Below are 24,612 nucleotides of genomic sequence, written 5' to 3'. Positions count from 1 at the left end.
GTGAGAGAGAGAGAAAGAGAGAGAGAGTGACTGGTGATGGGGAGAACCCATTATGACAGTCTCCGTGTTTGACAGAAGTGTGACTGAATGGGTGAGTGAGTGAGTGAGTGAGTGAGTGTAGTTTGTGTAGTTTGTGTAGTCCAGTTTCCCTTGCTTTGATGGAATGAAACTCTCATGTGGGGTTTTATTAGCGGGTCCGTTTTCATCCTCTGGAGCATGCGGGGGACTGTAGATCTACTGACTCCTTCTGCAGTATATTTCCTGTACCCACTCATTGCCAACAGGAAACAGAGAGAGCTGCAGTTCCCAAATAACAGGTACTTCAATGATATCCCACCCCTTGTAACGGTGCACATTTATTGGGTTGATATTTCATGTCGTAAAATTTAATAGGATACATTGCGAAACCTGCGATGGCTTTTTGTGTTATTTTACACACTGCCCGCACACCGATTGTTATTGTCTGGGTGTTTGAATGACAAACTTATCTCCAGGCTGACAAACAGAAAAGCTCTCTCTGTGAACAGAGCCTAACAGTCGTCTTCTTTCTCATTTTGAACTGATACGGCTAGCTGTAGGGTCTCGTTGGAGGGGACTGCTCTGGACGGTCACGTATCAGAGGTGCTGGGCGAACAACAGCGCTTTGCGTTTGCTTTTATTTGTTGAAAGGCTGCTCTCTGTCCTGGAGCCAAACATTGGAAATGTTTGTGTGTTTCTTTCCAGTCAGCACACAGGGACAATTGTGTGTGTGCATGTGTGTGTGTGTGTGTGTGTGTGTGTGTGTGTGTGTGTGTATGTGTGTGTGTATGTGTGTATGTGTATGTGTGTATGTGTGTGCTTTTGCGCGCACACTTACAAAGACTCAGACATAAACAGCACACACACACACACACACACACACATACACACACACACACACACACACACACACCCTGAGGAGATGTGTGTGTTTGAAACAGGTCAGCTAGCATTTAGTCCTGTCTTTTCTTTTTAATGAAACCTCTGTATTCTTGCTGGAATGAGAGCTGATGATTGCTGTGGCCTAATCTCAGGAATACTCCGGAGGAAAATTCTCTCTCTCTCTCTCTCTCCTCATCCCCACTGTGTTTCCAGAGAGAGGAAAAAAATGTAGAAATAAAATCCTCCCACAGACAGAAAAATAAGACAGCAGCCGTGTAATGTTACGATGCATTACATAATTTGCTCCGCTCGACAAACCTATCTAGGACAGCTCGTGACGTAGATCTCATTCTCCTACAGCAAACCGCTTTGTTGGAAAGGGCTGTCCACTAATGGTGTCAGGACTGCACAGTCCTCGTAAGTGCTGTGGTCAGGAATCACACGTATCGTCGCTGTGAATAGGACCCGACAGCCGAGCTTGCAGTTCTCCAGCAGACCACTGGGGGCAGTGCTCAGACATAGGACCCCCCGGAACTGACCTGCAGCACTTAAGCATAATGCAGTTGAAATGTATGGATGTGTGTGTGTGTATGTATGTGTGTGTGTGTGTGTGTGTGTGTGTGTGTGTGTGTGTGTGTATGTGTGTATATGTGTCTCCCTCTCTCTCTCCTTCCCTCCCCTCTCTCTTTCTCCCTCTCTCTATCTCTGTATGTGTGTTACAGTGAGAATGATGTTATTACAGAGGGTCCTTATTTGGACCAACCCCTCTGACCTTCAGGAGCGTCCTGATGAGCCAGCCTGCTGTGTGTGCATCTCTAATGGCATCGAACTCCATCGGATACTCCGTGGCAGTGCCGGCCCGAGCCTTTTGGGGGCCCTAAGCAGAATTTGATTGGGCCCCCTCCCACAACGCAGAGTCACCTGTGCTTGGCGATAATTGACAACTTCACACTATAATGTCATATTATAAATTAATACAGTGAGGTTATGTATTAATACAGTGACTGATTATGAACTACTGGACACAGATGCATAAGGACTCGGTAGGCTCATTCAGTAATCCATCCTTGCTCACATTCCAAAAATGTTTTGGGGCTCCGCTCTAGACTTCTGGCCCCATGTGCTTGGTAAACCAATGTATTAGTTGTTATTTACACCAACCCTGTCACCTTTTAATCTTAGAGGGTACTAAAATCACAGATTTATTTGAAACATTCATATTCAAAGTGAAGCACTAAGGGTGGTTTACTGAAGTTGAATTGACAAATAACAAAATACAACAGCATTTGTATTTTTTGTAAACAAGTACATCCGTTAATGACTTGTTTTTCAACAGATTTGCAGAACAAATCCGCAAATGTGCATTAAATGAGCAATCTTCAACTACAAAATAAAACCAAAATAGACAAACATTAATAATCAAAAATAAAATGTCCCAAAAAATAGATACTTATTCCTACTTCGTACCTGGCTTTCAGGTATCTGCAACTCTGCAGTGGACGAACCTGCAATGATTAAATAAATACATAAATAAATAAAACAAAAACTATGTTAAATGTGTCATGTCATATTAGCAGGCTATGTAACCATTTGCTATCAAGAAAACCTCACCTTCTGTGTCATCAGCCACGGAGGCAGACACTTGATGAGGTAGAGTTAGGTAGCCTAGTGGTAGAGATGTGCTCCAAAGTACTTCAACAGTGTCTCTGAAAAAAAAAACAAATATTGCATAAGTGCATATTTGATCGAGCAGAATGAGTTTATTTTGCTATCACTACTTACACTCATCAACAAGCAATTCCACATGTAACAATTCATATTCTATTGGCAAATGAGGCATAATCAAAAGTAACTCTTAACATGGTGATCTACTGCAGCCTAAATATTAGGGTAGCACCGCTACATCACTTGCCACTCACTTGCCACATAATCAAATGTACGTTTATTTCCATCACAGAAGTCCCCACCCAACATGGTATATTTTCTCAAACACTACCATCTATCTCCAAAGATCTTAGAGCAGAGCGCACATACTGTTCCATCTTTGCCTATGAAGCTGGAACGTTACCGATGCCCAGAGTCACGCTAGTCAGTGGGTTGGGACTGGGAGCCTGGGCTTAGCCTGCTGTTGCTATCAGACTTACCACTATGTCACATATTATAGAACAGTAATAAACTATCAACACTTTCAGGTGCGAAATCAGAAACAATCCCTCTGTGGTAAATTTGCCTTCAGCTACGTTTTCATGTAGCTACTGTAGTGCTAATGTCCACTTCAGTCAGTCAGCTAGCTAACTTTAATTTACAACATAAGCCCACCTATGGCTAGGGTACATGCTTGATTGAACATCCAAAACAATCCCAATATCCTTGACATCTGAAATACACCTAGATAAATATATATTAATGGGAGACATTTCTCTATTGATGGCGGGGATTTAGCTCTGGTGATGGCTTATATTAGATCAAAACATACTGTACATAAAACATACTGTAAATAATCATGCAAACATACCTGTATCTTGCTCGTTTTTCTCCTCCTCTGTCATTTTCTTCTTTCTGTTTTCGGCACCAGAGGGATACGTCCTTTTTTGTGACTTTTCTTAACATTACCGTCTCTTCCAATTTTTGAACTTGATGCAGTGTCTGCACGAATTGTCTATGAACCCGAGGTGTCTAGTTTATGCGCGTGACTCAAAGGCTGGCAGACACAGTAGAGGTAGGCAGGCATATTGATCATGAAATCAGAATTTTCTTGTTTTGAATTATTAATTGTTTCATTTATTCATTCATTGATGTCACTTGTTTACGTTATTTATTATGGAAAAAAAAAAGAAAGAAACCCGGGGGGCCCCAAGCAGCTGCTTAGTTCGCTTATGCCTCGGGCCGGCCCTGCTCCGTGGCGGACCAGGCTTCAGTCCTGGCCATCGGTTTCGAGACATGTTGCGGGCTAACTCGTGCTGATGGCTTGTTGCTTGAGTGCTCTCCGCAGCATCTGGCTGGAAGAGGTTGACAGATGTTGCAGGGATTTCTGTGAATGCTAGAGCTCCAGACGCCCTCTCGCTTCTCCCCCTGTACTCCTGGTTTAGGCGTCTCCGTGGCTGCTCGACGCACGTGTCGGAAGATTAGAGAGAGAAGTGGCATGTTTACTACTTTCAGTGATTAGAGAACATGACAAATGGCGCCAGGTCTGGACTCCAAAGCACTAGTTAAGGGGCAGCCGCGGCCTACTGGTTAGCGCTTCGGACTTGTAACCGGAGGGTTGCTGGTTCGAACCCCGATCAGCAGGCACGGCTGAAGTGCCCCTGAGCAAGGCGCCCAACCCCTCACTGCTCCCCGAGCGCCGCTGTTGTTGCAGGCAGCTCACTGCGCCGGGATTAGTGTGTGCTTCACCTCACTGTGTGTTCACTGTGTGCTGAGTGTGTTTTACTAATTCACAGATTGGGATAAATGCAGAGACCAAATTTCCCTCACGGGATCAAAAGACTATATACACTTATACTATACTTTACTTATACAGTTGCTTCAGGTGGACGTGTCAAGATGCTCGAGAAGCAGTATCACCAGTAGGCTTGTTTTCAGATGTAAAGGACACAAGGCGAATGTCTTCAAAAGGTCTTCATAGTGTATCCTCTTTTGGTTAGGCGAGTTCATTGCTGTAGTATAGTTCACAAGTGAACTGTTTTGCATAAACATTTGTAAAACTATAAGTCAATTTAAGAGACACATAAAAGACCGAAGGCATTTATACTAGAACATAAATTCATTCATGACAAGAAGAGTTAATTTCATTGACTGAAGTAATTCAAGGTGCTTTGTTCTGACACCATAAAAAAAGAAATACATTTTAAGGGGCATCATAAAATAAATAAAATAAAACTTTTTAAAAGTTCATCCTGCTGTTCATCCAAAGATACGAGGGGAAAAAAAATATTTTTGAGATTAGCCATACCTTGGTCAGCTCTAAGATCTTCTGGTACACATGGCTTTCACATGTCTGTGTTGCTAAGATTGCTTTTAATAAGAGACGCTACTACCTTAGTGGTGCCTGAAGACTCAAGCAACCTACTAGTTTTGTATTCCTTAAGCATGCTGGGAATCTGATTTGCCCGTTGAGAGATTGTAGGAAGAAGTTTAAATCAGTTCTTTCCCTAGCTTGAGGGAATGGAAGATCGTACAGGATGAATTAAACCTGCAATGTCCTCAGTTGGGATTAGTTAATGCTCTGGTTATAGTCTTCTCAATGTTCTGTATCTATAATGGTCTCTTTGGGAAGGGCTATTTGCTTTATCAGGTGATAAAGGCCTGAATGATTTTCTCTAAGATGAGGCTGGGCATGAAATCTCTTTGTTCTTGCTTTACTAAGATGGCAGAAGCGTTATTCACTTATTGATTTGACATAAAAGCTGAAAGTATTGGAAATATTTGAAATTCTCGCCTGCTTCTTACATTTTAAGGCCTTAGACTCAAGGTTAATGTTACAAGTTTTTTGTCATTGTTGTCAAACAGAATAATCTCTGTGTCATCCGACCAGGACCAGTACAAACTGGGACACTACTAACCCTGTAGTTGTTTTTTTCATACTTCTGCCTCAGTGCTCTAAAGTGTGTCTCTATGTTTATATATATATCTGCTCTGGTACAGTGCACCCAGGAGTGTCGTCTCAGCCGCTGGCTTCCCATTCGGCGGAGCCAGTCGGGCCCGTTTAGGCTGGCACTCCCGGTGACAACGAGGAGGCCGGCGCGACGTGCTGTGTGCATTAAGCAATTCTTTGGGTGCCAATCAGGTTTAGAGGCTTTTAGGGGGACGGAGCTTTGACAGGGGCTGCGGACAGCTGAGCCGGGCAGGCGTGGCGGCTAAGCTAGCGGAATGACAATGACTCCGCAGCGGAAACCCTCCCCCCACCCCCGTCTTCTCTCGCGATGCCGCCCCAGCCCCTGTGCTGAAGCAGCATTTCATTTTCTCCTCCAGTGTGACAGACACAGATAACTCAATTTTTGAAGCCAAACACACTGGCAGGACAATCACACCTGGGAAGTATTAGTTTATGGGCAGAGGCAGTAGATGGGGAAATTAGTTGTTTGAAAAGAGGGCCTTGTACAGTAGGCAGGCGGAATCTTATAAGGACATTACCGGGGTAAAATCAGCAAGGCTACTCTTCATTGATTTCTCTTTGGTGTATTCTCTTGTTTTGATAATCCGATTGCAGCTCAGACTCACTGATGTGGGCCGTGTGCTGGTCAGTGCTGCGTATTAGATCAGGCATATTAACACGGTGTCCGTGTCCTTGGTGTCCAGCTGAACATCATCTGGGCTGGCCGTGGCATCTAGTGCAGTTTAGAGGAAAGCAGTTGTTTAATTTTCCTCTGTGACGAGATGCGTTTCATCATATCATTTTATTTGGTAAATGTTGAAGAAAATGCATTTGGAAGAAAAGAAGTGAAGTGGAAAATTTAATTTCAAGTGGCGGACGTTTCAGAGGAGTGGGACGAGCCGCAGAGAGTGAACTACTGCCTCATGCGAGCCCAAGTGATTTGTCAAATTATTCAGGGAGAAAGAGTTACTCCGACACAGCATTTCTGAAACCATGACTTATGTATATTATAAATTCCAGGTCTTTTTGCCACCTTCCTCTTTTTTAGGATTCATGTTTTTGTTTTTTTTGCTTTGGTTTATTTCTTTATTTATTCATTCTTTTTTCCCTTGGCTGTGGGCGGGTGGCACAGTTTGTGCTGTGCCCGCCACGTAATTGTCCTAACTCTGCATAACATGAGCCTCTCCGTGCGTGAGGGGGATTCAATACCCCATGTCCACGCTGGAATTGCATTCCGTTTCGAATTCTGTCGAGGCCAGCGTTATTTTGTGCGAACAAGATTGAGCCTTTTGCTGCTAGAGCATCTGTGCTTGGGCAGCGCTCCTGTTGAGGCAGGGAGGCGCGTAGAACACATTACCCCAGCTAAAAGTGCCCTTCCGATGCTTGTGGAGATTAGAGGATCCCCTGCACTGTTCCCCAGTCTGCCGGGAGTCAGTTCCTTCAAGGAGGAAAATGCTGTTCTCCATGTTTGCAGGACCTGTTCTCTCTCTCTCTCTCTCTCTCTCTCTCTCTCTCTCTCTCTCTCTCTCTCTCTCTTTCTCTGTCTCTCTCTCTCCTCTCCTTCCCCTGAGCCTCCCTTGGTGCAGCCTAATATAAATGCTTTATATAGATTTTTTTGGCTATGGATGGAGGTCACCTCAATAGCGTGCAATCATTTCTGTTCCCTAGTCTTACCTGTCTGAGTGCCGCTTCTATGTGGTGTTATCTGGTGAACATTTTGCAGGTGGCGTGGCGTGGCGTGAAATTGTATTCATATAACAATATGAGATGCATGGTTTTTTTTTTTTAAAAAACAAATCGATCGCTGGCTAATGCTGGCATATGAATTATATGGATTAAATGTAATTCAATGCTGAATTACAAACAAATAAGTAAATTGTTTGCATGCATTCAAATTGCTGTCCTCAAAGGTGTTGCTTATACTTTTACTTCCCCCCTGCCTCCCCTGGTTTTATGTGGTGTAAAACATGCACCTGTAAAAAATGGTTTTACTGGAGGCTGGCCGCTGGTCTCTGCAGGGTGTTTTATTTTTATATTTCCATTGATCTGAGTCACTTGATTTATGGCCGTGTGCGGTCTGGGAACAGTTGGAGCCTGAGGTGTGGACGGCCTGTTAGGTGGCACTGGTCAATCCTTTGGCCATGATTATATTCGCCGAGGAAATGTTCCCCTTCAGATGACAAAGCCGGTTTTAATTGCCGGTGCAGGCTGCCTCTGCATTATTCATACGGCGCCATGTGGTCCGTACCCGTATCGAGCCGAGCGGGGTGTTAATGCCCAATTCACGGCTGCACAGTCAGCTCCAGGCAAGTGCTGCTGATTGACAAACAAATACCTTTACATACAAATGCAGGGATTTTTAATTGGCCAAATGGCCAGTGCTGTGGACTTGCTCAAGGTTAAACAGTGACAGTATGGCATACTCACATACTTCCCCTCATTCCCTCAACATTCTGTGCTAGCTCACCTTCTTTAGCCAGAGACACAGCACTACTCCATAGAAATGTATGGGGTCAGTTTGTAACACCAATATGGCAGTTGCTACACATATCCCACCCCTTCCGCGGCAAAAAGTCGACATGTGAATACATTGTGCCAATCATGTGGTGTGTTGTGAAGACATCGTGCCAATTAGGTGATGTGATCTTGCCGTAGCGAGGTTGGTGTTGTGAAGCCTTGCGCACGCACATTTCTGCCGAAATAGATGCCCGATAAGTGCCCAAAATGCATTGCAGTATAGCCACCGAGAGGAAGGACTTGCCTAAAAGGACTTTGCTTCAGCCTCCTGATATTTCATTGATATCTAACAATTAATCACACTTACTGTAAAATAAAATAATGTTTTGTAGTATGGCTGTATTTTTCCACTCATATTTACACTATATCTGTATGGCTCCTTAATCACTGTCCCACTGTCTAACACAATATGCCAAACTTCTTGTGAAGTTATTTCCAAATGGGAGTAGGCTATTGCATGGCTCCTTAATCACTGTCTCATACACATACCTTATCTAACACAATATGCCACACAACTTCTTGCAAAGTCCATGGTTCTTTCCAAACTGAACTGTTGCAATGCTTTGTTAGCTGACCTATCTGCTTGTGTAGTGAGACCATTACAGATGATTAAAAATGCAGTTGTATGTCTGGTCTTTAATCGGCCAAAAAAGACACATATAACTCCTCTGTTACTTGCTCTTTATTGCCTTCCTATAGCAGCCAGAATTAAATTCAAATCCCTCACTCTGGCCTACTGGATCTGCACCTTAATTTCTTAATTCCATGATCCAGCTCTATGTCCCCTCTCATCCCCTCTGATGAATGTCTGCTATGTCGGCCTTCCACTAACACTAAGGGCTCTATCGTAGAACTGTTTTGCCATTGAGTCCATGGTGAAGTTAGTTTCACTTTACCTTTGAATTCAAATAATAGGTGAGTGCAGAATGCATGTAGTCACAAACAGGTTTCAGTAAAGCAAGGTTTAGCGGAATCCCTGTGTTCCATACACAATCTCGCATGCAAGCAGATTCCTTCAAATGCGCCGCTGACTGGCAAAATACCGATGCGGCTGTTTGAAGTTGTGCTGCTTGTTGTTAAAGGGAATGACAAATGTGACTCTCGTTGGTTTAAAGGATGTTACGCCCAAAACACACTCATGACTGATTAAGAAACAGAAGACGACCGTTTTGAACAATGCGCCCGACATTTGATACCAAAATAACCCCTTCTGTGATTCCTCATCATTGGAATTTACCTAATGCTTTCCGTTCCAGTTTTGGAATCTTCAAAGCGTCTCATCTTTTTACCGCGTATCTAACCTGTTAACTCTCCTTACAGTCGTGGTTTTTATATGTTTATGGTTACTGTTATTATTCTGTTAAATTCTATTATAAATATATTAATACTTTTAATGATATGTTTATTGATGTCATTGTAAGTCACTTTGGACAAAAGTGTCCACTAAGAACAGCAAACAGAAATATACAGAAACGCACATTATACCTTTTCATTGCACTGATATTGATATGGAGCGCCTTTGTCATGAGTGCTGCCTACCTGTCTGGGAGTATGGAGCACTCTCACTAAGTGTGCAGCCCCTTGACGATGTTAACGAGCCACTGAAACCAGACGCAGCCTCTGACAGTCATGGTTGCGCATGTGATTAAGGAGCAAATGTGATTTGAATGGCGGAGAACAGTTTGAGACTGTCAGAGGCGATTATAGTGTTTGTGGCATCGTGGACCAGGTGGCCAATGCCAAGGAAGAGCCAGGGAGGGAATGATGGGAGGGGGTTGGAATGGGGGGATAGGGCCCAGGTTGTCATTTCCATGAGGATATCAGAGTCAGATATGCAGTCTCATAGGAGTCCCTCTCTTCCATAAAGCCGTTGATCCTAGGGGAGTCAGTTTCACTGACCAGTAACCTCCCATATATAATTTTTCCTTATGAGTTCTCTAATTCAAGTTTTTTATTTTTAATTGATTATATTATTATGTGAGCATGAAATCCAAATGCAGGTGCAGGTGTTTGAGTGCACCTTTGTGTGTGCTGCGTAAACGTTTTTTCACTGCTGAGGAGGTGATGCCTCACGTGAGGTAGCTGACTACAGGTTCCTCATTCAGGCACATTGCAGGAGTTTGGTCTGTGGTCTGACTGGGATAGGTCTGCCCCCGCCACAATGGCTTTTACCGCCATGACCACGACGCGCTTCAAGTCACACATGCCCTTCATTTTCAATTACCGGCACTGAGGGGGTTGTAAATGTCATGCATTTCTTTTCATGAAACATCGCAGAGAAAGTGTCTGGGAGACAGAGAGAGAGAGAGAGAGAGAGAGAGAGAGAGAGAGAGGATAAAGGACAGAAAAGGAAAAGAGTAAGAGAACAGTAATCTTCCACCACTTCATCTGGTAAGCTGAAAGGGTGATGAAGGGAGAAAAAGTGTGCAACCTTTGAAGGAAACATGTTAAGTAGGGATTAGTCATGACCCAAAAATAAGGTTGGGGATGTTTGACTTTCATGCTCCGACTGCATTAACATTTGCGAGAGAGGGTCAAGCTAGAGGTCTCGCAGGTCATCTTGACCTATGCAAAGCTCTCTACAGTTTAACACACACACACACACACACACACACACACACACACACACACATACACACACACGCACACTCAAAGACAGATATACACAAACACACACACACACACACACACACACACACACACACACACACACACATACACACACACGCACACTCAAAGACAGATATACACAAACACACACACACACACACACACACACACACACATACACAAACACACGCACATCAAAAGGCTTACTTCCGAGTCCGAACTTCCTTTTGTTGTCCACTTCTGTTTATCAATGTGGTCCAACCCCCTTACACCCCCTTTTTCTCTCTCTCCCTGTCTCGTCCTCTCTCTTCCCTTCTTTATCTCTCCTATGCTATCCTCCCTCTCCCTCTCTCTCTCTGTCCCTCGCTCCCTCCCTCTCTTTTTACTCGTGGACATTATTGATGTGTTTGCTCACTGAAACAGGGCCGGGCCGGGTGCCAGGCGGAGACTCCCCGCCCATGTCTCCTGTCCTCTGTCCTCCCCCTTGTCCTTCATTGAGACGTTTGGGGGATCATACATATCGATCGTATTAATCAACACCCTGTGGCCTGAGAATCATTACTCCCGTCGCACCGTGCCCTGCCGCACAGGGAAACTCGCTGCGGCTGTCCTGCAGGAGTCGTCGTAAGAGCTGCTGATGCCTTTTTTAGCATTCTGCTGCCGTCCCTCGCTAAATGACTGTATGCGTTATTGTCCACTTTGTCGTAATTTGTACCGTGATGATATGATGGCCTGGTTAAAGAAGCATAGTGCAAGTGGCATATTATAATCACAGCCTTTCTTGAAGAACACAATGCCGGCCCATTTCGCTTCGCTGACACAGGTGTACATTAATTGCATTGTGGGAGCTGAGACGGGAAAACGTGGAGCAATTTCAGGCAGCAGACGTGAGACGAATGCTTTCGCCTCGTCGTCTGATCCATCAAGGCGAACTTGCTCAGTATTGACCCTAATTTCTGCATTACATTCATCTCGTGGTGTTTTGTTGCAGTTTGATGTGCTGCTCACTGGGGGAAAAACAATAAATCGTGCACAGCGCACATAAGAGTGGAATATGCTTTAACTTACAGAATTTACTCCTACACTCATACTCACTCACACAGGGAAATGAACTGCCATAGTCTTATTTTACAGTTCAGTTCCATTTGGTATAAAGACTTTGCCTTTTCCATACTGAATGGGTGTGTCAGTTAATTCCATTATCTTTGAAGCGTCTTTGACGCTGTGCCTCTCCCTGTTTCCCCAAGACCATCTGCAGGTAATCCACATGAATGTGTCAAATAATGAGATTCTGTCAGACACAACATCCGTGTGCTACTGTGCTACTGTATGGCCCTGACCGTTGTGGCGGACACTCCTCTCTTCTCCTCTCCACTCCGCTCCTCTCCTCTCCTCTCCTCTCTTCTCTTTGTTTGGCTTTTGTATACTCGGTGAATCACATATTGATGGAACACGATGCTCAGCGTGGTCGCACACCTCTATTGAGTTGGTATCCACAATGCAAGCTGTCATTTGCTCCCCCCTCTCCAGTGCCTATCCCCTTATTATTTTTCTGAGCGCCGCGGCTCTGGCAGACCTTTGTGAGAGACGGTCGCACTGTCCTGAGGAGGCAGGCTTCCATTTGCTCTTCCACAGCCGGATTGTTTATGTGTCCTGCTCACATCTTAATGTATTTGTGTCGTGGACAGACTCCCATCTGAAATTGACTAGCTGTGTGTGTGTGTGTGTGTGTGTGTGTGTGTGTGTGTGTGTGTGTGTGTGTGTGTGTGTGTGTGTGTGTGTGTGTGTGTGTGTGTGTGATAGATAGATAGATAGATAGATAGATAGATAGATAGATAGATAGATAGATAGATAGATAGATAGATAGATAGATAGATATACTTTATTGATCCCTAGGGGAAATTCAAGGTCACAGTAGCATACAGACAACACACACACATTCAATAACAGCAGAAAAAGTAATTAAAAGTATATAATATAAAAAAACACAACTAAGCAATAAGGACTGTAGAAGATACATAATATACTAAATATACAAAATACAAATTATACTAAATAAAACTTAATCAAAATCAATTCTAAAAAACAGTATCCACATAGTGGGTGAATAATCAATCAGGTGCGCTTGCAATGACTGAAGCAGGGGCTGAGCCTGTGGTTCTCAGTGCATAAGGTAAGGTAAGGTGCTCTGTGTGAATGAGTGTCATGGTGATGGTGCAAATGAGTAAGTCAAACAGTGCAACAGTGCAAGAATAAAGTCTATATATCTATATATAAATAACTACAGTATATTAAGAAAGGTATGTGGCATGGAGGGAGGGGTTGTGCATATGTGCTAATACAGCACGCAAACAGTGAGGCAGAAGACAAATGTAAAGTGACTAGTGGTCAGACAGTTCAAGACATTGGAGGTGGTGAAGAGGCAGACAGACTATGCAGAGAAGTCTATCTCTCCTCTTCCCTTAAGTGATGCATTAAACAGTTCAATGGCCCTGGGATTGAATGACTTCCTCAGTCTGTCTGTTGTGCAAGGCAGTGAGCGAAGTCTCCAGCTGATCAGGCTCTTCTGCTTAACAATAGTGCTGTGGAGTGGATGACACTCATTGTCCAAGATGTTGATCAGTTTGTTCAGGGTCCTTTTGTCAGATATTGAAGTGATGCACTCCAGTTCAGCTCCCACTACAGAGCCAGCTTTCCTCACCAGCCTGTCAAGTCGCCCCGCATCCTTCTTCTTTGTGCTTCCTCCCCAACATTGCACTGCATAGAAGAGGACGCTGGCAACAACAGACTGGTAGAACATCCTGAGGAGCTTGCTGCACACATTGAAGGAGCGCAGCCTCCTCAGGAAGTACAGCCTGCTCTGCCTTTTCTTGTAGAGTGCGTCAGTGTTGGCTGTCCAGTTTATTGTCCAGGTGGAGACCCAGGTACTTGTAGGTGCTTACCACCTCGACTCGTGTGTGTGTGTGTGTGTGTGTGTGTGTGTGTAAATGTTTTCAGGATGTAGTGGTTATGTTTGTCACGGATGGACTTACTTGTGAAATAGATTGGACTTGTGTCTTACAGTATTGGCAACAGATATCATCTCCTTATAGAATGTGAATGTAATGTAAAAGATAATGCTTGTTTCAGGTCAAAGGAGCCTAGTAGGAGGTCTGTGTGTGTGTGTGTGTGTGTGTGTGTGTGTAACGTAATATATCTCTGTGTGTCCATATTTATATTGTTTATACTGTATATCATGGATATGGTTGCATAACTGAAATATGTGTAAAAATGTGTGTATGTGGGGTGGGCATATTTGTATATATGGATATTATAGCTCAGCAGCAGAATTTGTATGTGTGTGTGAGTATACATGCATATGTGCATGTGTGAACTGTGCCCTGCCCTTCCAACCCAACCTTTTCTGACTGACATCATTGTCATTGTGGATGAACGTATGTGTGTGTGTGTGTGTGTGTGTGTGTCTGTGTGTGACCTCACACAATCCAGTCAAACCCTGTCTGGCATGCACACACACACACACACACACACACACACACACAAACTCCCCCCCACACACACACACACACACACACACACACACACACACACACAGGAACACACACACACATACACATGCACACACACGCATACGCATACGCAGACGCACACACGCTACATTTTGATGGGCATCCGCTGTCGTCCCCGCAGGGCCCCACACCAGCAGGCGGGTGCGTCGGACCTGGAGGTCATCTCGCAGCAGGTGGAGGAGGAGGCCCAGTGCATTGCTCCGGTCCAGCTGGTCAGCTTCGCCTACAGGGACCTCCCGCTGGCTGCACTGGACATCTCCCTGGCCGGATCCCAGCTCCTGTCCAACCTGGACGAGGAGGACAACCGGGAGGGGTACGGAGGACGGAGGGGGGTGGGGGAAAGATACACAAGCACACACACACACACACACATGCGTATACAAACACACACACACACACACACACACATGCGTATACAAACACACACACACACACACACATGCGTATACAAACACACACACACACACATGCGTGTACAAACACACACACACACACACACACACACACACACACACACATGTGTATACAAACACACACACACACACATGCGTATACAAACACACACACACACACACACACACACACACACACACACACACACACACATGCGTATACAAACACACACACACACACACATACAAACACATACACATACACAAGCATACAAATGCACACACACACAGACACACACACACACATACACACAAGCATACACACATACAGTACAAACACACACACAAGCATACAAATGCACACACACACACACACACACACACACACACGTGCACATACGTGCACACATACTGTACACACACGCGCGCACACACACACATACACACGCACCCACGCACACATACACACACAAAGAGCACAACACACACAAAAACAGCCAAACACACAGCTACACAGACAATGCAATGACAGACTGTCCCTCTCTTTTCCTCTGACACTCACATACGCACACACACACACACCCAGCTAATCTGGTTTGGAAGGCCACTAGCTAATTAAGTCTGAAGTGTGTGTTCTGTGTCTAAAATTTGAGGTTGTTGTTTTTGTTCAGCTTGTCAGGGACAGGACAAAGAGACAGGGCAGTGTCTTGTCTCCGTATGGTGCCCATGTCCTCACACTAAGCAGCCCACAGCAGGACCGTATGACTTTGGCCATCTCCACATATCTAGTTGGAGTCAGAGCCATAGCCAGCTCCTGTGCTTCTCCTCTCTCTCCACCTCTTTGGAAAAGGAGTTTGTAGGTGGTGGATGAGCGGGGGAGGGGTGCTTACTAATGTTTAAATTAATGCTTAAAGGTGTAGTCCTTAACTATATACCATTAGACTTTTTTGTTCCTTTAGCTGTCCGTCCAATGTGTCTGAGAAAATTGCGGTGTTTGTGCGGGGCTCAGCCAGACAGGGCCATAAACTGTTCCAATCAGTCAGCACTATTGTTTTAGAAGAATGAAAGAGAGGGGTGTGTGCACTCAAATATCAACAGCCTTTACAGTAATCAACCTATTATTCTCCCAAAACATTTCCTCAGGTACAGCAGTGTATTGTGGTCAGGTATATTGTGTATATATTGCACTTGGATATTGTGGAACCTGCAGAACGCGAGTTGCGTGACAAGTTGTGGACGTGGCAAACGTTCACTCGTTTGCTGTGAGACAGAAGTGATTTGAGTGATCTGAGTGCAGAGGAGTGTGGAGTTGAAAGGCTAGACTAGAGGTCTGCAGTATGACAGCTCTCTGCCCTCACTCTTGTGACGTTCGGAGTTATGTTCCCATTCAAAGCCACACGTTCAATGGGAGCATAAATCTCAGGTTCATCACGAGGGTGAGGACAGAAATGTGTGTGGGAAGCAGTGGGTGTGTTTGCAGCGTTTACGGGGAGTGGATGAGGGAGGTTTTGTCTGTGAGCGGGTCGATTGTTCTTCACAAACTGTCGGGTTTGAATACCAGATACTAAGACAGCAACACAAATCTGCTGTGTTACTTAAGGGGTATCTTTAGGGGTATCTTTTTATTTAAGGGGTATTGTTAACTAACTGTGTGAAAGTCGATCATATACACACAGTGTGCAGTAATTGCATCTTTCTAAGGCTTAAATTACAACTTATTACAATACTGGAAAGTATCATGTTACAGTTAGATGTATCTGACGTGTGACGTTGCAGCCATTGTTTCAGTGGCTCTTATTGGTGTTGGGGGGGTTTGCTCCTATTCCCTTATTTGAGGACAGACTCCAGACTGGCTGATATTACAACTCAGGCTTCACACCAGCGTGGATCAGAGTGGTAGCAATCTTATCCCACGCTTTGAAAAATGGCACACAGGGCAGGGGTGAAATAGCTAGAGTTCTCAGGGGATTACTGTATATTCAAATATCTCCCCCTGTAGGGCAGAGTTTTTTATTTTTTGTTTAACCAGCGGGATCAAAGTTCCTCATCGGGGAGTGATGACTAGAGGTGACAGACCGGTCCTGCGAGGTGATAGGAGGTGAGAAAAACATCACCAGAAAGCAGCGTAGAGAAAATCTCGGTGGATTGCATTGCATTGGTTCATCGACCTCCAGAACCAACAATTTCTTTTACAGATTAATTGCTCTCATTCTGCGGTGTGTTAGACAAATGTACCCATCGGTGTAATTGACTAGGGGGTTGTACACAGGGCATTTCCCCTCTCGAGAGGCCCTGACTCTGCCTTCGCTCTGTGTAATGCTACTTATAGCTCATAATTATACATGACAAGCTATTGAATTGCATATATTCACCTTTAATTTGCTGGCAACTGTGTGACATTTTCAGAGGGTAATTGATTGAGGATGGTGTGATGCCATTTTGAATCCCGGGAAGTCCTTAATTGACATGCATGTTTGCTTGCATGGGTAATCTCCCCCTGTGACACATCTCTTTACATTTTGTTTTGAGGAGGAACCTCACTTTCTCTTTCTCTCTTACACATACAGACAGACAGACACACACACACACACACACACACACTGAGGCATGACTGTAAATAAATACACATTGCGTAACCATATACTTGTACATTGTCTTGTCACAGAAACACATGTGCATGCGTGCACACACACACACACACACACACACACACACACACACACACACACACATACAGTACACAAATACACACACACACACACACACACACACACACACACACACACACACACACACACACACACCTCCTACTAGGCTCCTTTGGCCTGAAACAATGACTGCTGTTAGCGCCATATTGTTTGTGAAATGTCAGGCGCCGGTGGATGTGCTCCTCGTGTCGGCAGGGGAGCGTGGCGCTCGTGCTTTCTGACATCACGCCACTGCTGCTCGGCCTGCTGGGAATGTGGAGGACCCCCTCCTCCCCTCCTTTCAGAGCGTCGCTTTGGCGCGGCCGGCTGCCTCCCCGTCTGGAGTGTGCGGTTCGGGTCGGGGCCAGCGCTGTGCCACTCCGCAGCGCCACGCAGAGAGAGTCGACAAACACCATAAGCTTCATTACGAGCTTCGGCACGCAGTCCACCAGCCACACCTCACTGTGTGTGTGTGTGTGTGTGTGTGTGTGTGTGTGTGTGTGTGTGTGTGTGTGTGTGTGTGTGTGTGTGTGTGAAAGACAGAATGAGAGAGAGTGTGAGAGGGAAAGCGTAAGTGCCTATGTATAGTGTAGGTGTGTATGTGTGCAAATGAGAGAGAGAGATGTGTGTATGTGTGTGTGCTTGAATGTGTGTGTTCTTGAATGTGTGTGTGTGTGTGTGTGTGTGTGTGTGTGTGTGTGTGTGTGTGTGTGTGTGTGTGTGTGTGCACGCCTGTGGGACAGATGGCCTCCACAGATTCAAGTGTGTGTGTATGTGTGAGATAGCTGGCAGTGTCTGTTCAGCTCTTAACCATGTTGGGCTAAAGCAGTGTGTACCCACACATCTCGCTCCATAGATAACTTCAGGTGAGTTTCAGGTGCCTTTATGTAGCGGAATGCTCACATGACCGCTGTGAAATCCTGTGAAATTTTTTTTTTTTTTTGAACTGAAGAATGTGAATCATCTCAAGAATGAGAAGTTGCATGAGAACTCTCTGTTTTAAAACAAACACTCTTGCCCATTCAGTAAGGCAGCATAGAAATTTCTCTGAAGTGCCTGTTTGACTGACCAGTGTAAAAAAGATCCCAGTTTCTGATAGAGTGACAGCATCGAGCATTCCGTGACAGACTCGTCATGGCAGTTTCAGTCATCAGGGCCAAGTTATTACCGTGTCATGGCAAATGGGAAGCATGCGTCCTCCTCACGGATGGCGGCAACTGTATGACTCAGCACGACGGCATCAGAGGAATGACGGGGTGGACACAGCCTGTTCTGAGCCCTGTCACTCATTCCTCTGGTTGATAGAGTCGGTCTAATTATAGTTTGGCGGAGCCATGAGAAAGTTCCTTTTTTGGGACTTCAAAGGCGTATCTCTGGTATGTTTCAGGGTCAGTAGTGATGCGTATAGGTGTTCTGCCAATCAGGACCGGTTTGTTCTGGACTTGTAAGTGCATACAAAGCCTTTGTCTCTTAGGCATCTGGTTGAGATGAACCAATTTGACCCGCATCAACCGAGGCACACCTTCAGAGCTGTTAGAAGATTTAACGGGTCAAGGTGACTTTGAAAGTACAGGATTGAAAAGAACGATCTTTCCTATTTGCAGGTCACGGAGTGTTTGTCAGATTTGGTGCCAAGTCTCTTTGTAGCTCTATGTTGATAGCCCCCCACCTCTCCCTGGCTTTGCCAATGGCTGCGCTGGCTCCCTGAGGAAAAGGGACTGTCCCCCTTCGCCATAACCGGGAAACGGAGACCTTTCATCATTCTCTGGTGCAGGTGTTCACCTGGCCTGAAGGTCGAGATGTGAGTTGTCCTCTAAATGAGAGAGAAAGAGAGAGAGAGAGAGAGAGAGAGAGAGAGAGAGAGAGAGAGAGAGAGAGAGAGAGAGAGAGAGAGAGGGGGCCTTTTCGAGATTGCTAATGTGTCGGATAAAGGTGCTGAATCTGCCACTGTGTGACAAAGGGAGCTATTTTGGTGTAAACAAATGCACACTCCGCATCAGGAACCTCCCAGGGAGTGCGTACCATGTCAGCAGTGTCCAGAGACGACCAACGCCGACCAGATGGGAGATTCTCAGAGCAGAACACACACTCTGTTCTCATATGCTCAACATTACAGGAACAAAGCCAGTACAGGGTCGTGGGTGCATAACTTGGGGAGAGAAGACCGGCTCTGTACTCTTTAGTGTATTCATTTGGAAAGGGGATTCCGAGTCCCCAGTGGCCCTTGAAGGAAGACAGCTAGAGTATCAGGAGAAACATTTCTAGCTGATCTAACAGGAAGTTCACTGGATTGCAATCACAGACTGCACCTTTAATGGCAGAATTCTGTCTATTTACGTTCAGAACATGGTGACATAATGTTGTTGTTGTCTGCGTCGATCGTGGGGCTTAGAACCCAGCTCTGGCACACCCTTAGTCTGGAGGTTGGCATCTTTGACTCTTGCGTGCACCTGTCAAAGGATCCTCTCCAGGAGCATGGTGTGTGTGTGTGTGTGTGTGTGTGTGTATGTGTGTGTGTAAAGAATCCTCTCCAGGAGCATGGTGTGTGTGTGTGTGTGTGTGTGTGTGTGTGTGTGTGTGTGTGTGTGTGTGTGTGTTTAAAGGATCCTCTCCAGGAGCATGGTGTGTGGTGTGTATGTGTGTGTGTGTGTGTGTGTGTGTGTGTGTGTGTGTGTGTTTTGGCGCTTTTCTCTGCTCAGTCGCTCACGCATGCACGAGCGGTTCCCACCTTTCCCACTCTCCTCCCTGTCTTCGCAGCGCTGGACACACGGACAGGAAACATATCATACTCACACACACACACACACCACACACACACACACACACACACACACACACACACACACTCACACAGAAGTCTTCTAAAGGGAGAATGTGTGTGTGTGTGTGTGTGTGTGTGTGTACTGGGGGTGTGTATTCACTCTCTCTGCCCAACACACACACGTACACATAGACATACTCACAGCACCTTCATCAAGTTCTGGTGCCTTCGGGAGGCTTTTAAAGGGCTCTCGAATGGCGAAACACTGAGATCAGTAGCTCCCTCGCTCGCTCGTTCGCTCACTCTCTAACTCACTCGTGCACACACACTCACGCACGCTCATGCAGTGTGTTGCCATGAAACGGTCGGAGTTGCCCACCAGAGATTTGGAGTGCATGTTGGTCTAGCGCTGTTGCCTAAAGTAGCCTTGGCAGTCAGCGGGAGTGGGCGATGGTGTGGGAGGTGGTTGTTCTTGCTGAACTTCAGGGGGCACTTGCAGTGCTTGCAGAAACAGTGCAAGGCCAGCCAGTGTGTGTGTGCACGTGGGTTATTAATAGACTTCTGGCAGTGCATCTTCCTGTCCGGAACATGCTTGGAGACCCAAGCTGGTATATGTGTGTGTGTGGGTGTGTGTTGTGATGTGTGTGTGTGTGTTGGATGTGGTCAATGGCTTCTGTTCAATAACCCAACCAGTTCCTTTCTCCCATTTCCTCTCTTCCTGACCGTGGTCTGTAGCCTCTCCCCACCGAATGACACTAGTTGTGAAATGTGCCACTCGCGGCCACAGAGACTACATCACACTCTCAGCTGGCTCTCAGATATACACGCTTAGTGTTGGATGTGGTCAGCACTTAGTCGTCCCCCCCCCCCCCCCCCCCCCACACACACACACACACACACACACACTGATTTCTCTCCTGTATTTTTAGAAACTGTCTTCTATACTGTACATGGTGTGAGAGATGCACAGAGCTGTTTGATGTTCCATGGGAGTGAGTCATAGTTTGATGTTGGTGCTGCACGCAGGCTGTATCCCAGTAGAGGGACGGCACTTGTGCAAAGGCTTTCTGATGCTGCTGCTGATGATGATGCTGCTGCTGATGCTCTTGCCTGGCTCAGATAGGACGACCAAAGCGTTGTGCTGTGCCCCCATATGTTGTGCACTGGCCATGAACGAACATGCATGCCTGCCCACACACACACACACACACACACACACACACACACACACACACACACACACACACACACACACAAAACACACACACACACACACACACACACACACGCACACACACATACACACACACACATACATACACTCACAATGGTAATATGTGGTAAACATAGACAAACATAGCCTGGCTAGCGCCACCACTTCTCAATGAGACGTGGTCTGGGAACCAAACGTTCATTTTCTCGTATTTGAAAAAAATGCCCAGATCCGTTTATTGGGTGCCACGGATGTCTATCAAATGCGTCTGTGCATAGCTCATCATCGTCTTGCTTTCCCACCTGTTCTGTGATTGGTTCCCTATCTCAGGCGAAAATTTGCTCCATGGTCTCCAGGCTGCCTTAGCAGCGTGAATCAAATTGCGCGCAAGGCAGCATGGGAACACCCAGGCTAAGACAAACACCAAGCACATACAGTAATCATGCATGAATGCTTAACATGAATCAGACATGTTAGTTCTCATGATAAGGAATGCATGCATTAACTATTGGCTGGTTTGGGTTAGCAGGCAATGTGCCAGAGGACTGTGCTTGTTGGTGTGTCAGTACTTCTATAGAGAACAGAGTTAAAACTAGTGCACCCCTCTCTCACACACCTTGTAGCACATGGTACACACCCACCTAATTCCTAAATCTCTTCCATTCTCAGTACACTTTGGCCACTGAGGCTCATGAATGATGCTGCCTTTCACTGAGTGAATGAAAAGGCTCCATCGCTCCATTAGCGTCCTGAATTAGGAGCCAGTTGAATTTGTCCTCAGTCTGGTGGAATGCTGCTGAGCTTCCACCTTTAATGTACTTTTAATGCACAGATTTAATGGCAGCTTCTGAGCTTCTTTAGGTCCGTTTAACCGGATTATCTCGGGGGTGGAGGGGGGGCAGGGGGGGGGGTGGGGCATGAAGGAGAGAGCTTTGGAAGAGACGGAGCAGAGTGGGTGGAGGGAGGGAGGGGGAAAAGTAGGAGAAAATATAAATGAGTGAAAGGGACATGCTCCATCAGGCTGACTGAATTAGCTTGTGATAGGGGGGCTTTTCCTGGTCTGCCCCGTGAGACCCTCCAAGTTTTCACGGGGCACACACATCTGCCGGTTGGACCTCTCAGGAGGAGCCAAGCCGGGCCGGCCCGCTGGGACAGTGCCCAGGTGCGCCAGCGCAGCTGAGGTCACCCTGACGACGGGCCGTGCAGCTGCTGTCAGTCGTGCAGGGAGGAAGGGGAGTGTGTGTGTGTGTGTGTGTGTGTGTGTGTGTGTGTGTGTGTGTGTGTGTGTGTGTGTGTGTGTGTTTGAAGGGGGGGGTGGGTTGTGTTGTGGTGGGAGCATATGCCATAAGTCTCAGCTCCAGAGATGGATGTGAGGAGCAGTGGTGACGCCATGGCAGATGGTCCATCTGGGTCAATTAGCCAAGAGAGATGGGAAGAGACAGGGATGTGTCTCTGCTCTTAAGACCACACACACACACACACACACACACACACATACATACATATATAAATACAGTTGAGAACAAATGTATTCATATGCCTGGCAAATATTGATTTAATGTTGATTTTCTCTTGACCAATATGTTTGTTCTGACTGAAAATGACACTGCCTCATGGCTAAAGGCTGTAAGACAATGTGGTAGAAACATAGAATCAAAAAAAGAAGTGTTTTCATCTTTTTTAACATTTTTATGAAAAATGGCTCATCCAAAATTATTCATACCCTTTTTAAATAATCAATATGGAAACATCTGTATTTGCATTCACAGCTCTCAAAATGGTTCTTATATTACCTACCAAGCCTCTCCATGTCTCCACAATGATTCTAGACCGCACCTTTTTAACAGCAATCCGGGTTTTGAGGCAGGAACAATTATTTGCCATCACTCTGGCACTCTGCTCACTTTTTTATGGATTGAAGTCTGGACTCTGGTTGAGCCACTCTAAAATGTTGATATTGTTCTCTGTTAACCATTTCTTGCCTTGTTTGGCTATATGTTTCATTGTGTGGTTTAATGTTCCAATGCCGCTATTGGGGCAGGTCTCTCGGCAGACTGCCTGATTTTTTCCTCCAAAAATCTTAATGTAGCCCTTTGTTTTAGTGTCACCATTTTTAATTCTCTAAAATATGCATATGCATTCATGGTATTTCTCCCTAAACATTTTGAACTTCCCACTTTCATGCCTCGGAGCTGGTTCTCCAAACGGCGCTGGGTGATGAGGACTGATGCTGGCGCTGCGCTGTGTGTAGCGCTGGCCTCGGTGGAGGTGTTTGTTTTGGGGCGGGATGGGATGGGATGGCCTGTACAGTTGGCGCGGCCAGCAGCAGTGCAGGCAGGCCAGGTTGATTACACGGCTCTAATGCGTGCTCTGGGACAGGCTCCCAGCCCTTAGCTACCTCACACACACACACACACACACACACACACACACACACACACACACACCTCCTGTTCCCGTACTTAACGAGACGAGCTACCGCTGCTCGCTGTACAGCAGATATAAATCAGTGTTAAGGCTAAGCACTGCCTCAGCACTCAGTTTCCCCACAGGGAAAGCACCACCCACCCCCCGACCCAAAAAAAACTATACTAATAATAATAATAATACATAATAAGCCATATGATAAACATTATACATTAGCACAGCCTGTCAGCTGTTTCAGAGACAGTAGACCTCATGCTGTTTCTCCAGAGCCTGTGAGGGGTCTGTGTGTCGGTTCAGTGGTAACTGCAGCAGCTGGGGCAGTGCGAGCTAGTGGCCTTCCTGTTCTGGAAGCGCCAGCCTGACCGCATGCTTCTTGCATCTCAATGGTTGACATTTCCGGGCAGGTGAGGGGAGGTTGTTAAAATTCACAGACATGCAAAGTGTAAGATTGCTTTTCTGGCTGAGAGGAAGGGGGAGAGAGAGAGAGAGAGAGAGAGAGAGAGAGAGAGAGAGAGAGAGAGAGAGATCAAGTGTCCTGGTGAAAAAAGAAAAAAAAAACACTCTATTAATGGGGAACAGGTTGTCGGCCGGGCGGCAGATTCCGGGGTGATCCATCTCCATTTTCCTTGAATTAAAAGCCAATTTCACTTGAGGAACCTGAATTTGAAAAACTTCCACTGGCTGCGAGATCACTGGGGCACCATATGGGAGGTATGGTAAGAAAAATGATGTGCTTTCAGGACCTCTCCACAGACCTTTTAGGAGAGGATGGGATGGGGCGAGAGGTTTGTTATCGGGATCAGGGATGGAGTTCTCATTCACACATTTGGCTCCTTTTATTTTGTAATAGCATAACAAAGCTGATGCTTTTGGCTGCTAAACTGCTTCTCCAAATGGTGTGTGTGTGTGTGTGTGTGTGTGTGTGTGTGTGTGTGTGTGTGC

General features: G+C 45.8%; 1 protein-coding gene across 4 annotated transcripts in view; it reads left to right on the top strand.

Moving 5' to 3' along the window:
* The window catches only part of tmem266 (transmembrane protein 266), a 70,750-nt gene that overhangs the window by 7,142 nt on the left and 38,996 nt on the right, over positions 1–24,612 (top strand). For 3 of the 4 annotated variants that reach the window (XM_042111074.1, XM_042111073.1, XM_042111072.1), the window contains one exon: positions 14,312–14,503. The exons of the other annotated variant lie outside the window; for it this stretch is intronic. In XM_042111074.1, the coding sequence (XP_041967008.1) occupies positions 14,312–14,503 (192 nt within the window). The remainder of the gene's footprint in view (positions 1–14,311; positions 14,504–24,612) is intronic. 4 annotated transcript variants of the gene reach the window in all.

This window comes from Alosa sapidissima, chromosome 11, assembly GCF_018492685.1.
Source record: "Alosa sapidissima isolate fAloSap1 chromosome 11, fAloSap1.pri, whole genome shotgun sequence".
NCBI classification, from domain to species: domain Eukaryota; kingdom Metazoa; phylum Chordata; class Actinopteri; order Clupeiformes; family Clupeidae; genus Alosa; species Alosa sapidissima.
This window is presented reverse-complemented; position numbering and strand designations above follow the sequence as displayed.